This window comes from Podarcis bocagei, assembly GCF_964188305.1.
Source record: "Podarcis bocagei genome assembly, chromosome: 5".
NCBI lineage: Eukaryota > Metazoa > Chordata > Lepidosauria > Squamata > Lacertidae > Podarcis > Podarcis bocagei.
The window spans coordinates 79,657,251-79,672,576 of NC_138129.1; the positions used below are offsets into that span (position 1 = coordinate 79,657,251).

A 15,326-nucleotide genomic window follows, 5' to 3' on the forward strand; every position below is an offset into this window, starting at 1 on the left:
CTCTTGGTTCTGGGAAAGGGGAGGGGAGCAGGAGGGAGAGACACTCCAAGGACCTTCTGGCAGTTCCCGAACTGCGAGAAGTGTGGTTACAGGGAAGAAGAAGAAGAAGAAGAGTTTGGAGTCTCAAAGTGGCTAACATTCTCCTTTCCCTTCCTCCCCCACAACAAACACTCTGTGAGGTGAGTAGGGCTGAGAGACTTCAAAGAAGTGTGATTGGCCCAAGGTCACCCAGCAGCTGCACCCAGTTCACCAGATTACAAGTCTACTGCTCTTAACCACTACACCACACTGGGAACCAGGCAGAGGGCCTTCTCGGTAGTGGCGCCCACCCTGTTGAACACCCTCCCATCAGATGTCAAGGAAATAAACAACTATCTGACTTTTGGAAGACATCTGAAGGCAGCCCTGTTTAGGGAAGTTTTTTAATGCTTGATGTTTTATCGTGTTTTTAGTATTCCGTTGGGAGCCTCCCAGAGTGGCTGGGAAAACCCAGCCAGATGAGCGGGATATAAATTATTATTATTATTATTATTATTATTATTATTATTATTATTATTACTACTACTATGGCTCTTCACCAGCCTAACTCATCTCTGCCTCTTGGAGTCCCTCCCCAGCTTCTTGATTCTGGACTTCTCTCTGACACAGACTCTCCCAGTTCACTAAGCCCTGTTACCTCCTCAGCTTCCAACACCTCTTCCCAGTCTTCTCCTTCAGCCCACTAAAACATCCTCCCACCACCACTCCCAGGGCTCTGAGACTTCTTCCCTTTGTGGTTCCCCAACTGCTTCCTCCCACCAGTCCTCTGCGTTCAACAAGGACATAGACAAAGCTCTGACCTTACTTGTGCCATTGCCAGCTAAGCTCCACCACCTACTTGAGAAGAATCATATCTAAATCAGTGGCACCAGGGCTATGTGTCAGATATAGTCAGGCAGGCAGCTTACTCTTGAATCTAGTCCAGTATACAATACTGTAAGAAAGATGAGCCACAACAAAGGGCCTGCAGAGCAGGTGTCTGAGTGACCAGTGGGATATGCTTGTTCGATAAATAAATCGGCCCTGTTTCTATAGCAATGGCTCGTTTGTTCTCTTTCTCCGTTTGACTTTGTATAATAAGCACCTAAGCCTGCAGGCGTTGTGCAAACAGTATGAAAGGGCCAACACAGAGTCCCAAGATATTTTGGTAGAGTGACAAGGGAAAACCAAGCCTGAGAATTTCTGCAAGGAAATGTAACACACAAACGGCTGCAGAGCGAGCTAGGCAGAGCCATGTCAAACATTACAAAACGGAACGAGGAAGTAGAAGCATGAGTAACCTCTCCGGAAATAATGAATCTCCTTGCAATAAAATCAAGAGGAGGATGTCAGGGAACTGCCATCAGTGACGGAGGGAGAGAGTAAGCTCCAGAGGGATCCCAGAGAGCGTCCCGGGATTGGGAGAGGCAGCCCATCTTCTGGGGAAGGGAATCAGTATAGCACCAGTGGAGAAGGGGGGCAGATGGGGGAATCGGCGAGGCGGTCACATGACTCCTTGCCGGGGACCAGCGGGGAGAGGAAGGGTCCTCCGCTGCCTATGCCCTCCTTGCGCAGAAGGCTTCCGTGCAGGGAAAGTAGGAGGAGACTAGGCGTCAAAGAGCTTCTTTGCTGGAAGAAGTTTAAGAAACGCCCACTGACGGATTCTGCCAGCGATTGAGACAGCCACGAGTGAGTGGCTGTCCAGACAGGAAAGGTTCACTCAGGCAACCCAGCCAGGTGTTGGCACAGGCTTACGCACGAGCAACCCCTAGAACCATTAAAGATAATAAACAAATCATTAGCGCTGCCCCCTTGAACCGCTTTGGCTGCAACATTTAGGATACTGTCCTAAGCATGCTTACTAAGGAAGAATCTCCATTCAACACAGTGGGGCTTACTCCCGAGTAAACGTGCATAGGCTCGTGCTGTTGTGTCCTATGCCATCTTATAACAGGCTTCCCACCTTCTCACAAATACAAAAGGGAAATCTCTTTCTACTGTGGAACATGCATGCACCATCTTTCAAAATTTTGTTTCTCCTTCAGAACTATTGTTCTACGTGGTGATGCATGCAGTTAACCAATGGTAAATCAGTTAATCAACCGATATTCCTTTAATCGGTCAACAGCCGTAATTGTACAATGGAATGTGATACTAGGGGATAGCTCAAAATGGCAGCCCTCGCACCAGATCTTTGGGATCTGTCGTTGAGCTAACTATTGTGCAGTAGTGTCTTTATGAGAACTGGCGTACCCACATGGCGCTGTACATGCAACTACTGCAATTTTGACCATTAAAAGGCTTCCTCAATTGTGTGAACTGTGACAGTTACATTAAATCCATTCTCACAAGTGGTGTCTCCATGTTGGTGCCACCTGGTTGCAAGGGAAGGAAAGGGCTAAGTTGGCACATGGTGAAGGAATAGATTCCACATTGGTTACACTGGTATAAAATGGTAATCGTAAGCAAGTCCCTTGTCCCTCTTGGGATCAAAGAAACAGAGAGAATATGGTCTTTCCAAACCTGATGGGGAAGGTCACAGATGTCTCTGTTCACTGCCAGCTCCAATCTTTCTAAGCTGACACAGTTGCTTAGCTCTTTAGGAACAGATTTAATTTTATTGTAACTGAGGATCAGCTCTTGGAGATTTGACAACTGGCCTGCAAAAGTTACGAATGAAACAAAAATGGGTGATAATGTGCACTTGTTAAAAGCTTATTTTCCAACAAATAGCTCTCAGTTTGCATTTCTTAGTGCAGAAAGTATTGATCTGATGTGTAGATATCTTTCCTATTCTAATTCATTCAAGAGGGTTCTGGAAGCTTCTCTGTATGAAAGAAGCTTAATGTTGTTTGGGTTATACCTTCTGGGAAGCTGGTTTGAACTGATTCTCTTATCTCTTCCAATTAAGGTCAAGCTGACTATAAATATAGGCCAGAAGGAGCCTGGGTTTTACTTTATTTCTCTATCTCTCTTCCTTCTGGTGTGGTGTTCTGTACATAGTATGCTTAGTGCTAAGGTTTATTATGAGTTACGTTTACAGTGGTGCCTCGCAAGACGAAATTAATTCGTTCCGCAATTCTCTTCGTCTTGCGAGTTTTTTGTCTTGCGATGCACGGTTTCCCATAGGAATGCATTGAAAATCAATTAATGCGTTCCTAGGGAAACCGCCTTCAGACCAGGTCCGGGGACAGTCTGTCCCCGGACCTCTTCTGAAGGCTGGGGGGGGGGCAAGGGCTTTTCTTCCCACCCCCAGCATTTTAAAAAACCCCGGGACAGCGGAGGACTTCTCCGCTGTCCGGGGCGATCTTAAAATGCTGGCGGGCGGCATTTTAAAATCGCCCCGGACAGCGGAGGACTTCTCCGCTGTCCGGGGCGATTTAAAAGCCCCTGGGAAGGCAGGCAGGGGGGACAAAGACTTTTGCCCCCCGCCAGCCTTCCTCTTCTGAAGGCTGGCGGGGGCGAAAGTCTTTCTCCCCCCCCCGCCTGCCTTCAAAAGCTGTCCGGCCAAGGCTTCGCGGACCTCTCCGCCAGCAGCGGCAGCGCTGCCGCTGCTGGCGGAGGGTTGCCGCCATGCCGAAGCCTGCGCGCGCTGACATCAGCGCTCCCAGGCTTCGCGGACCTCTCCGCCAGCAGCGGCAGCGCTGCCGCTGCTGGCGGAGGGTTGCCGCCATGCCGAAGCCTGCGCGCGCTGACATCAGCGCTCCCAGGCTTCGCGGCGCTGATGTCAGTGCGCGCAGGCTTCGGCATGGCGGCAACCCTGCAAAAGACGTCCGGGGGAAGCGGCTTCTTCCCCGCTTCCCCCGGACGTCTTTTGCAGCAAGGGGCTGCAGGGAGATAGCGATCTCCCTGCAGCCCCTTGCTGCAAAAGACGTCGGGGGGCAGCAGGGAAGAAGCGCTTAGCTTCCCGCTGCCCCTGGACCTCTTTTGAAGCAAGGGGCTGCGGGGAGATAGTGATCTCCCTGCAGCCCCTTGCTGCAAAAGACGTCGGGGGGCAGCAGGGAAGAAGCGCTTAGCTTCCCGCTGCCCCCGGACCTCTTTTGAAGCAAGGGGCTGCGGGGAGATAGCGATCTCCCTGCAGCCCCTTGCTGCAAAAGACGTCGGGGGGGGGGGCAGCAGGGAAGAAGCGCTTAGCTTCCCGCTGCCCCTGGACCTCTTTTGAAGCAAGGGGCTGCGGGGAGATAGCGATCTCCCTGCAGCCCCTTGCTGCAAAAGACGTCGGGGGGCAGCAGGGAAGAAGCGCTTAGCTTCCCGCTGCCCCTGGACCTCTTTTGAAGCAAGGGGCTGCGGGGAGATAGCGATCTCCCTGCAGCCCCTTGCTTCAAAAGAGAAGACCCGCTGTCCCAGGGCAAGCTTCGTCTTGCGAAGCAAGCCCATAGGGAAATTCGTCTTGCGAGGCAACTCGAAAACGAAAAAACCTTTCGTTTTGCGAGTTTTTCGTCTCGCGAGGCGTTCGTCTTGCGGGGTACCACTGTATAAGCTTTTATAAGTGCTGCAACTGGATTTCTTGTGGACCGTGCCAATCCTGAATGTACTGGATTTGTGACCATTATGCTCATTTGCCTTCAGCATAAGTAAAGCTCTGCTGGGTGAAGTACTATTGCCTCTGGTCTGGGTTTTTTTGGGAAATTCTGCTACATGTTTTAAGGCAGGCGTGTCCAAAGTCTGTTTCGGGGGCCTAATTCAGCCCACCAGTCAATTTAATCCAGCCCCCATGGCAGTATTTGTCCTGGGGTAAAATCTTAAAAAACCTCAGGAACCTCAATCCTAAAAAAACCTCAATAACTTTGGGGGTAAAATTGTAAAAAAATCTGAACAACTTTGGTCGGCCCTCACACATGTTCACTTCATCAAATCTGGCCCTCTTTGAAAAAAGTTTGGGCACCCCTGTTTTAAGGTTTTCCTCCACACATACAACAATAGCATCCTCTGGAAAGAATCCAGATGAAGACATCAAGAAGGTGGATGCTTTGGAGGGGCCATCTCTGATAGATTTTGAAGGCTCTCTCAGTTTTATCTTCAAGACTGTGGAAGTGTTAAGCTGGGTCCACTTCCACAGAGACCATACAGGAAGGCCCTCTCTGTAGGAAGCTATTCCAACAGGAATCCCAATTTATTATTACTTTATCTGACTTGTATACCACTTTATATTTCAAGCAACCTCAGAATTATTTACGTTTCAGCAAAAATCAACAGACGGTGCATTTTAAGCAAACAGTAGTACCTCGGGTTACAGACGCTTCAGGTTACAGACTCCGCTAACCCAGAAATAGTACCTTGGGTTAAGAACTTTGCTTCAGGATGAGAACAGAAATTGCCGGGAGGCGGCAGGAGGCCCCATTGGCTAAAGTGGTACCTCAGGTTAAGAACGGACCTCCAGAACGAATTAAGTTCTTAACCCAAGGTACCACTGCATTCTTTTCGACGGGATAAATGTTGCTGTGCAAATTCCTGCATTCCTGACTCAGAAGCAACTACAAGGTTTCATGGTTCAACTCACCGATTTCCCTAGGAATTTCTGCAATGGAATTTCGAGACAGATCTAGAACAATGAGACTCTGAAAGCGACCGATGAATTGAGGGATTTTAACCAGACCAGTTCTGTGAAGTTGCCATTCCTGGAGGTGGTTCAGTTTCAGTAAGCAAGAAGGGAGAATCTAAATTTGCAAGAGACGAAACAAGAGGGAGATGTCACTTATCATGCCAGATGGACAATGACAATAATCCAATCAGTTTGGTGCCAAAAAAAGACCAGGAACCAATGCAGAACATATATAGCAAATGAATGGCTACTAAGAGATTTTTGTTTATGCCTATGTAGTTTGGACAGCTTCAATAATCCGGTACAAAGATTATAGGTAAAAACACTGTTTACAATTTCCAAGATTTGGGGTGGCAGGAGGAATAAAAATGGTAATCATTCAGTATGCTAACATAGACCGGATTTCAATACTGTACATTAAAGTCTATAAAATGCCAGACAGCTCAACTTCAACCCAAACCCTCATTACCCACCGCTCTCTGTATAATAACTACATTTGTAGTCATTGTACATGGTTTGCTATATTTATTTATTTTATTTATTGAATTTATATGCCGCCCTATAGGTCTCAGGATGGACGCAGGTGGCGCTGTGGGTTAAACCACAGCGCCTAGGACTTGCTGATCGGAAGGTTGGCAGTTCAAATCCCCGCAATGGGCTGAGCTCCTGTTGCTCGGTTCCTGCTTCTGCCAACCTAACAGTTCAAAAGCACGTCAAAGTGCAAGTAGATAAATAGGTACCGCTCCAGCGGGAAGGTAAACGGCGTTTCCGTGTGCTGCTCTGGTTCGCCAGAAGCGGCTTAGTCATGACCCGGAAGTTGCACGCTGGCTCCCTCAGCCAATAAAGCGAGATGAGCGCCGCAACCCCAGAGTCGGTCATGACTGGACCTAATGGTCAGGGGTCCCTTTACCTTTACCTATAGGTCTCAGGGCAGCTCACAGAACAAAATCAGAATATAAAACCACATAGCATATTGTTATGAGTCCAGCAACTAATGGGCAACCAGTGGCTTAACGAAAGGGAAGAATTGTTATTTGATGGCTTAATCTCTCTCCCTCTTGCTCTTGGGCTGTCTCACCCATCAGGTTTTGGGGAAGGTGTTGTGATTCTGATTGTCACTTTCCTCTGGCTCAAGAGACTCCAGCTTAGAAGCCCAACTGCACCCCGTCTCACCCATCCCATTGGACTCAATGACTGCTGAAGCAGGCTGAGAGGAAGGTATTCCTTACACCGAAGTTGAGACTAGCTATTGAAACAGAGCGACGGCTCCTGTTCCAGGCTGAGGGCGACTGTCGCTGAAGCAACATCTCATGAAGTCTTCAGCCTGAGCCTAGCATGGAGCTGTCTAGGGTACTCCTCTGCTTGGCTGAAGTCAGCATTCACAGCAGAATAGGACAGAGAGACCATTAGAAGCAATCTGCAGCTCGAGAGCATCTGATGGAGAGAGAATGAAACTGGAAGCTGGGTTAGGGAGCTGCGGGGAGCTCAGCGCTGTTTATGTGGGAATTTTATGCAGGGTTAGTGGCTGTGCTTTTGGAAGCCTGTGTATTTCCAATGTGCTTCTGTATATTAAAATCTGATATTACAAAGGCACACGTCTCCAAGTACGCATACTAATCCAAAAGAAATGAAGCCTATTGTCCCTGGAACTCTCCTCCTCTAAGAAGAGAGGAGCATATAACAATAGATTCAATCACTCTTACCCAACATGATGCCCTCTGGGTGTTTTGGACTACAATTCCCATCAGCTTCAGCCAGCATGGACAATTGTCAGGGATGATGGGAGTTGTAGTCCATAATTATTGGTACAGCTTTGATTAAACTGATGAAGTGGAGCACTGAAGCCAGGATAACAATGTGAAATGTTTTGTTAGCAGCACCACGCAAACAATACCTTCCATTCTTCTTGTTCAATCTTTAAAACAGCCCTTCCATCTTCTGTGATAACCTTTTCTTTGAGCTTGGCCAAACTGACTCTCTCTTCCCAAACAAGCGTCAGCCTAGAAAAAGGTTGTAACATATTTAATATATAGAAGGGCTTTTTCTGTGATGAGGCCCTGGCTCTCTGTCTTCCATATTATTAGTTTTCAGACATCAACCGAAGATATTTTGAATTACCTAAAGTATTACAGTTTGATAACAAGATGCTTAATCCTCAGAAGCAATATGAGTCAGTGTTCCATTGTTTTTGAAATTTAATTTTTAGCTCATACAAGTTTTGACTGATGTTTGGTGCATTTTGCTTTCTGCTTGCTGTCTATTGCCATGAGCTCCTTTGGAGTATCAGGGTATTCATAAATACCCTAAATAAACCAGCAGATCAGGCCTTCAAAGGAGATAGTTCAACTTAATATGTTGCTCCCAATGAAGCTAGGAAATCAATTTCTAAATTGTTTTTTGGGGAAAACCTCAAGTCGTATTGACAACCTACCTCTCTGCAGACCTCTGACTGAATGCCTTTTGCTTTCGAAGCTCTTCGCTTATTTTCTGGATCCTGACTTCCCAAAGTGCCTTAACAGCTGTAAACGTGCCGACGCAAACTGATGTTTCAGTCATGGCCCTTCCACCTCCCGGTTCAGTGTCTGGTTTCATTTTTCTGCATCAGTGTCACATACAGGGGCGTCACACATAAAAGAGGAAAACCTGGTGAGACCTTCAGTGTCAAGAATTGTTGATCCTTCCTAACTTTCAGTAATATTAATAATAAATTTACAATGAAAGTGAGGGGGTTCCACAGCCTAAAATGATCACAGCCTCCTTTGCAGGCCTATGTAGTCAAGCAGACAAAAAGAGGAGAGGCGAGTTGTTTATTTATTTTGGACAAAGCCAATCTCACAATTGCTCAGCCGTTTCAAAAACCTGCTCCCATTTTTAGCCACAAAGCAAACAGATCAACAAATCTGTTGGTAATGCATTCACCTCGGGCGTTTTAACGGAAGCGTTTTGTAATGGCTTACCTCAATTATTTCCTGGTTTTCCATGACTCCCCGATTCCTGTGTGACAACAGAAGTCGGCTGCAAACCCTGAATGCTTTGCTAAAGCCATTTACAACCTTTGTACCAACTATGGAAGAGTGAAATGCAACGCCTGACGAGTTCTAATTTTAGCCCACGACGCTGGCTGGGAATAGTAAGTATTGCTGTGACCAGGTGTCACAGCCCTCTGAAGTATTTCCCCAATTTTGAATCCCTTTCCGCTTTTCAGAACTCGTCGTGTTCCTACGAGTCAAAGAAAACTCAGCTGCTTTGTACGAAAAAATAGTTTTACTATATTGCTACTACAATACAGCTCTGATTATGATCCGTGTCACGAATTTAAAATCCTGAGGAATCCTGGATAGAATAACTGCCAATCGGGGTATAAAACAGCAGCCATTTTTTAGTAAGCAATAATGGGGAACAGCCAGAAAGGCTCGAACAGTTTATTGTAAAGTTCCTGGCAGTAACTTCTCTCTCTCAATCCGCCTTCTACTTTCTTATCTTTGGCCAGAATTGGAGCAAGGTCACCCCTCCAGAGAGCGTGAACCCTGCCAAATTTCAGAAGGATAGCTGCAGAGACAAGGGTAGACATTATAGTTTTTGGATGAATTAAGAAGTAATCATTTAATCTTCCCTAGTGTACTGTGGGCAGTTCTGTGAGCACGAGAGGTGATCCTGCAAAATTGCAAATAAATCCAGAGGTTTATGTACTCAGCATCTTTAAAGGTGACTCTGGCATGAGAAGAACAATAAGGGGGGCACTTTTTACCAGCCAGGGCTGGCAGTCACAAAGGAGGTCTCTCTTCTCCCTCCACAATGAGGGAAAGTTCCTTAAACTTAGAGATCTAAGTTTTGCTCTCTGTCCTAAGTACTGGGACTGAAATGCACAGGTAAAAAATTAGAACTGACCCTTCAGTCACAATGGGGCCCTTTATATGTCCAGCTGTCCTTTGTCAACAACAAATTGCCGCTGTTTTTTGTGTTGAATATATGCTATATGGGAATTTATGGACCTAATAGGTATCTAAAGCCATTTGCAAATAACAAAATATGCATTTTATCAAAGTAATTGTTGAACTGAAATACGATTAAGAAGTATATTAATAGTGAAATACAATTAAGAAGTATATTAATAGTGAAATACAATAAAGAAGTATATTAATAGTAAAATAATCATTAAGCTCTAACTTAAAATGATTTTTTATTCATAACAAACTTAATAATGCAAATGCATTTGGCAATAAAAAAAGTTCATTTAGAAACACAATTTACAAAGACTCTAATTTTTTACAAAGAGACTAATTTTGGGGGGGGGGGACCAAGAGAGTGGGGCCCTAAGCTATAGCTTGTTTAGCTTATACGTAAATCCTGGCTGTTGTAAACACTATGATGATTTGCTTTGGTGAAAGGAAGTGAGGAGGGAAACAGAAAAATTGGCAGAAAAAACTTCTGATATTCCCACCCATTACTGTTCATTTCTTCTTGTAGCTTGATCTTGCCACATAGCCACTTTTCCTCTTGGATCTGAATTTACATCCACTTTTTGATCCAGTCTATGTGTCAGCATGCAGGTAAAAAGGAGGCCGAATGCTGCTGGCACTACAGAAAATCTTTAAAGAAACAAGTTTCTGCAGATGAGCTCAATCGGTTGCTTTCATGCGACGAGACAAATGGTGTGTATTTGGGACTTTGTAGATTTATGTTCTTGGTGGATTTAAAGCCACAAAATACCCTCAGATAAAAGTCTTAAATCACAAAGTTTGTAATAAAAGATTTATTCAAGAATAGAAAACAATTTAAAAGAAATGTTAAGACAGTATATAGTAATTGTGTTTTAATTGGCAAAAGTAGTGAATACAAAATTCCTCACAGATGTACATGAGACTTGAGTATTATTTCACATATTTAGGTCTCTAAATCTCAGATATTTCACCTCAACTTTCTTCTCACAGATGACAAGAGGAGTGTTTTTTATTAAAAAATAAACATATACGATTTAGGAGTTTGTAGGGATGTTTAACCAAATAACTTTCACAATGAGGATACAGTACAATATTGTTTGAAAATACGCTGTGCGTGCAATACTAAGCTTCTGTCAAGCATCTTGAGCGTATAATCATTTCCCATATGATTTTTAGAAGCTTATTTTGTTTTCTTTCTTTAAAGTGCCTTTTAGTTTCTGTGACGTACAGCCTTTAATCCGGCACGCTCACTTTTAAAGTCACTTTAAATCTCCCTAAACAGTTGCGCATTTGTGTATTGCTTGTTTCAAACCCCTTTCTGCTTGCATCTCAGGTTTTCGCTGTTCTGAAGTCCAGTCCACAATTGCACAATAGAGTTGGAATAGCCTTCCGAGCAGATTTGGGGGACGGTTTGAGGGGCAATTCCTGTGCACACAGCGACTTAACTGGATACCATTCTTCGGCTCTAAATGCACGTGCAGAAAAAGGGATTGGGAACTCCGGTGACGCTGTGGAAAATCCTCAGATGAAACCACTTGAACCCAGCGTCTCTTCAAAGTATTCATTTCATGTGAATGGGCAAACACCTTTCTGCTGTATGCCTTTACTTCCTACTTAACAGCCTCCTTTCCAAACCCAGGCATGCACCCATGTGGAGAAACCTAACGCAGAGGAATTGGCCATTGGCAAATTTTATTATTGTGCTGGCTCAAAATGTGCCTCTCTGATCACAGGAAGTGATGTCAGCTATGTCTATCTGTGGTTGCTTGCTTCATAAATTACATGTGTCCACACCAGAGGTGCCAGCTTGCGAGGGTGATGGGCTGATGTCACACATGATGTCAGAGCATCTGGAGGAACCAGGGCAGAGCTGGACATGGCGGCCACATGGCTTCAAGAGCCAATGGCTACTCCTCCTTCTCCCGCTGCCATTGGCAAGGGGCTGTTTGGACCCTCCTTCCCCTCCGCAGCAGGAAGAGGAGGAGGAACTGGCTATGAAAGCTGCACCACGCTCAGACCTCCTCCTGTTTTTTGGACATTGGGCCCCCCAAAATATTGGGGGGGGGGTGTCCCAAAAGGGCTGGGCCCCCAGGAGTCTGTGCCCCAGGTCCACAGCAGCATGCGGGAGACAGCGAAATAAACAAACGTATTGTGCAAACTATCCTTTGGGCACCTCTGTTACATTCATTAGATTTCACACAAAATACCTATCCATACCATCTTGATACGGAGCACCAATAACTGTCCAAAGTCAACGCACTTGGGATTCTGAAGAAACTCTATTTTGCATGAGTTTCATTTATGGCTCCTTAGCTAAGCTGTGCCCTGTTATGAGCTTCAAACTTTACTCCTATTGGACATATTCCCATTTGCCGACAGAAATTAATTTAGGCAGAAAGGACGTTTGGAAAAGAAACGTTAGCATCAATAACCAATGAAAGGCCATCCCTGTGTATTTAATAAAATAAGCAATAAAAGCATTTTATTTGAACGTGATTTGTGCGTTTGTTGCATCAGAAACTTGGTAACATCCCTTTTATTTTGTGAAAGAGAAAACCCTGTTTCCAATCAAATTCTGAGAAAAGATTAATCTACCAACAGCAGAAGCAGTTAAAAAATAAATGCTAGTAACCTTCATCTGGCAATGTCAGTGTAGTGGAATACGGCCTGTTATCAACATAGATTTCTCAATGCCGCACCAAAGAGCCAAAGTATGACAGTCTAGTATGACAGTCTCTAGCCTAACAATTTACAAACTAACCTACTCAGCCTGACAAAATGTAACAGCTAATCAGTACACTGACCAGTGATCAGAAAGGCCTATTGATCACACCTTGTAAGTGATCACACAATTCACACACTGAATTGTGAAATGTAGTATTTAAGGACACTTGCTAGCATAGCTAGCTTGATAGCAGTTTCAAAATTTAAACGATGCATCCATGCATTAGTCCTCTTTATTTTAGATCCAGCAGCATGAAAGCAGGATTCTCCAAGTAAGATTTCCACAAGTTGGAAAAACGGGACATGGTTGCGCCGTCGATAATTCTGTGATCGGCCGACCAGCTCACATTCATTATCTGTGCTTTAAATATTTCACCTTTCGCATTAAACCGAGGAAGGCCCTAAAAAATCCAGGAAGAAAAGGAGAGAATACTAATGAAGTATTATTAATACATCAGAACTCTCTAACACCTTTAGCTATTGCCCTGGATACGCAAGAGGCCCTGAAATTAGTCGGATGAGAGAGTTTCCCCTCTTGACTCTGAAAGCTTGCCTCACAAAACTGATAGTATCACTCAGAAAACAGTCAGTTGTGTGATTTTTCTCTCTAAAGGCCTAAACGGAGCAGACAGCAAATCTGCAAATGAGGAAAATGCTTTTATTTCAAGTTACCTTTACAGCACAATCCTGTGCATATTTGCTCAAAACCAATTCCCACTATGGGGCTTACGCCTTAGGTGAAAAGCAACAAACGCTTGCAGAGCGTTGTGACCAGTGCTTTTTTTCTTTTAAAATGTTTAGGGGTACTCTCATTTTCCTCCTCATATTAAAATACTGCCCCTCAATGAGGCCAAACTTAAGATTCACAAAATGTGTAGGGGTATGCATACCCCTGCGCCCCCCCAGAAAAAAAAAGACACTGGTCGTGAAAATGCATTCAAAAATGTATGGGAGTGATCAATACTGAATCAATACTGAAATTGTAGGTTTATCACTCAGAATCAACATACTTGTATTTTCCCAAGAGCGCCAATAGCTACTTCAGGAGGAAGAATTACGGGTTTTGCATAGGTACCGCCAATCTGGAAAATAAAATAATAAAATAAACAAGCATTTTTTCTGATGACATCTGTATTAGGTGATCTTTAATCTGGGGAAACAATTCCCCCCTCCCAGCCCATGGGTGAAGCTGTGCATGTTGAGTTGTTTGCTATGTGTGCTCGCATGTACATAACACCATTAATCTTCATGGGGGCCTAATAATAATAATAATAATAATATTTTTTTTTATACCCCGCCCTTCCCGGTTCAAAAACTGGGCTCAGGGTGGCTAACAACAAGTTTAACACTTAATTACAAAAGCAGCATAAAATACAGTATAAAAACATGAATAACAATAAAATTCAAAAATCAAAAATCAATTTAGGGGAAATAAGCATTAGATAATTCCCAGGGCTAGCTGGTTGAATTGGTCCTACTTAGGCCAGCAAGGAGGCCAGGGGAGAATTAGGTGTGGGGTCTCAGCGCAGGTGATCTTCATAAAAGGGGAGGGGGAGGGAAGAAAAGGGAAATAAAAACCAGGCTGAATTCAAATTAAAGGCCAGGTGGAATAGCTCTGTCTTACAGGCCCGACGGAAGGTTAAATCCTGAAGGGCCCTAGTCTCATGGGACAGAGCATTCCACCAGGTCGGAGCCATCACTGAAAAGGCCCTGGCCCCGGTGGAGGATAGTCTGACTTCTTTAGGGCCTGGGACCTCTAGACTATGGTTATTAATGGACCTTAAGGTCCTCTGCGGGGCATACCAGGAGAGGCGGTCCCGTAAATACAAGGGCCCTAAGCCACAAAGGGCTTTAAAGGGCAAAACCAGCACCTCGAACCTAACCCTATATTCCACCGGGAGCCAGAGCAACTGGTAAAGCACTGGGTGAATATGCTCCAATGGCAGGGACCCCATACCACTCTCTCATATTCCAAATGCCCTGCGAGGAAGAGAAGCAACAGACCGCAAGGTCAACAGACACCTTCGCCATCTCCACTTGTAGCTGTTTTCGCCACCCCTCCTCCACCCACCACAGAGACCACCAGGCTCCACTGCCCTGTTATGAACTCCAACAGGACTATCTACTTTGGCAGCGGTGGGTATCATCTAAGCCGGGCATGGGGAACCCAATCCCTCCCAGATATTGTTGGGATTCCAGCTCCCCTCAGCCCTAAGCATGGCCGATGGGACAGGGATGATGGGAGTTGCTAGCCTGATATAATTATCCATCTGTGGGAGCCTTTTTCAGCTTAAAAGTAGGGTATTTACATAACTAAATATTCATTCATCTAACCCCCTGTCCTCCCAGGGGCTTAGTCCCCAAAGCTAGACCAGTTTCTCCCTCCCCCACGGTGTAATAGTTTGTGGCCTGGTTGTATTTAAAACAATATGGCTAGATATGTTTCTGGAGTTGGATTGTAAAAGGCTGTTCAAACTCACTGTGCCAATGTTGGAGAGTGTGAATGTTCCCCCGGTGAGGTCGCTTGTTCCCAGCTGATTCGCAGACCCCAGGCTCTGAAGGCGATTTAATTCTGAAGCAACCTCATATACACTGCAGGCCTGGACATTCTTCACATTAGGGACAACTAGGCCTTGCCCTGTATCCATAGCAACTCCAATGTTGTGAGAAGCCTAGAATGAATGAATGAATATATAAAAAATATTCATCTTTGTTTTGGACCAACAGAATTTCTCTTCAAGATGTAAGAAGGCATGACCAATATATTCTCCCTTTCCTGCTCCACAACTGGACTTCAATTCATGCAATGCTAGATGCAGCCCAGTACTGTCAACTGAGCCGGAAAGACATGGGTTCAAATTCCAAGTCTACCAGCAAAAGCTCAAAGGGTGGCTCTTGGGTGAATTGCTCTCTCCCTCAGGCTGACTTGCAGGGGTGTTGAGGAAAAGATGGGGTTGGGGGGAACCACGTACGCTGCTCTGAACTCCTGAGAAATGTAACACTGGGATAAAATACAGGACTTTATTTTTTTAAAAAACAACAAACCCTTGCAAGCTGCAAACTGCTGTTGACGTACTCCCATAAGCACCCTGCTTGCTTGC

The 15,326-nt window shown here is 45.0% G+C and overlaps 2 protein-coding genes and 1 long non-coding RNA gene across 6 annotated transcripts in view; 1 reads left to right on the forward strand and 2 right to left on the reverse strand.

Annotated features, from left to right (window-relative positions):
• LRRC39 (leucine rich repeat containing 39) overlaps nucleotides 1-8,677 on the reverse strand; it is a 12,823-nt gene extending 4,146 nt beyond the window's left edge. The window contains exons 1-5 of one of the 3 annotated variants that reach the window (XM_081195058.1): nucleotides 8,518-8,677; nucleotides 7,992-8,203; nucleotides 7,455-7,560; nucleotides 5,519-5,675; nucleotides 2,542-2,678 (exon numbers count right to left, since the gene is read on the reverse strand). In XM_081195058.1, the coding sequence (XP_081051184.1) occupies nucleotides 2,542-2,678; nucleotides 5,519-5,675; nucleotides 7,455-7,560; nucleotides 7,992-8,152 (561 nt within the window). In that variant the 5' untranslated portion in view covers nucleotides 8,153-8,203; nucleotides 8,518-8,677. Of the gene's footprint in view, nucleotides 1-2,541; nucleotides 2,679-5,518; nucleotides 5,676-7,454; nucleotides 7,561-7,991; nucleotides 8,246-8,517 lie in introns of all 3 variants that reach the window. The other 2 variants (XM_081195059.1, XM_081195057.1) reach the window with 2 other exon arrangements.
• Nucleotides 8,574-11,992, forward strand: LOC308587440. Its single transcript, XR_014008384.1, has 2 exons — nucleotides 8,574-8,690; nucleotides 10,028-11,992. It is a non-coding gene; the product is annotated as an uncharacterized lncRNA (long non-coding RNA).
• DBT (dihydrolipoamide branched chain transacylase E2) overlaps nucleotides 11,953-15,326 on the reverse strand; it is a 17,714-nt gene continuing 14,340 nt past the window's right edge. For both annotated transcript variants that reach the window (XM_081195037.1, XM_081195036.1), the window contains 3 exons: nucleotides 14,706-14,897; nucleotides 13,236-13,307; nucleotides 11,953-12,626 (listed from right to left, as the gene is read on the reverse strand). In XM_081195037.1, coding sequence (XP_081051163.1) covers nucleotides 12,459-12,626; nucleotides 13,236-13,307; nucleotides 14,706-14,897 — 432 coding nt within the window. In that variant the 3' untranslated portion in view covers nucleotides 11,953-12,458. The remainder of the gene's footprint in view (nucleotides 12,627-13,235; nucleotides 13,308-14,705; nucleotides 14,898-15,326) is intronic.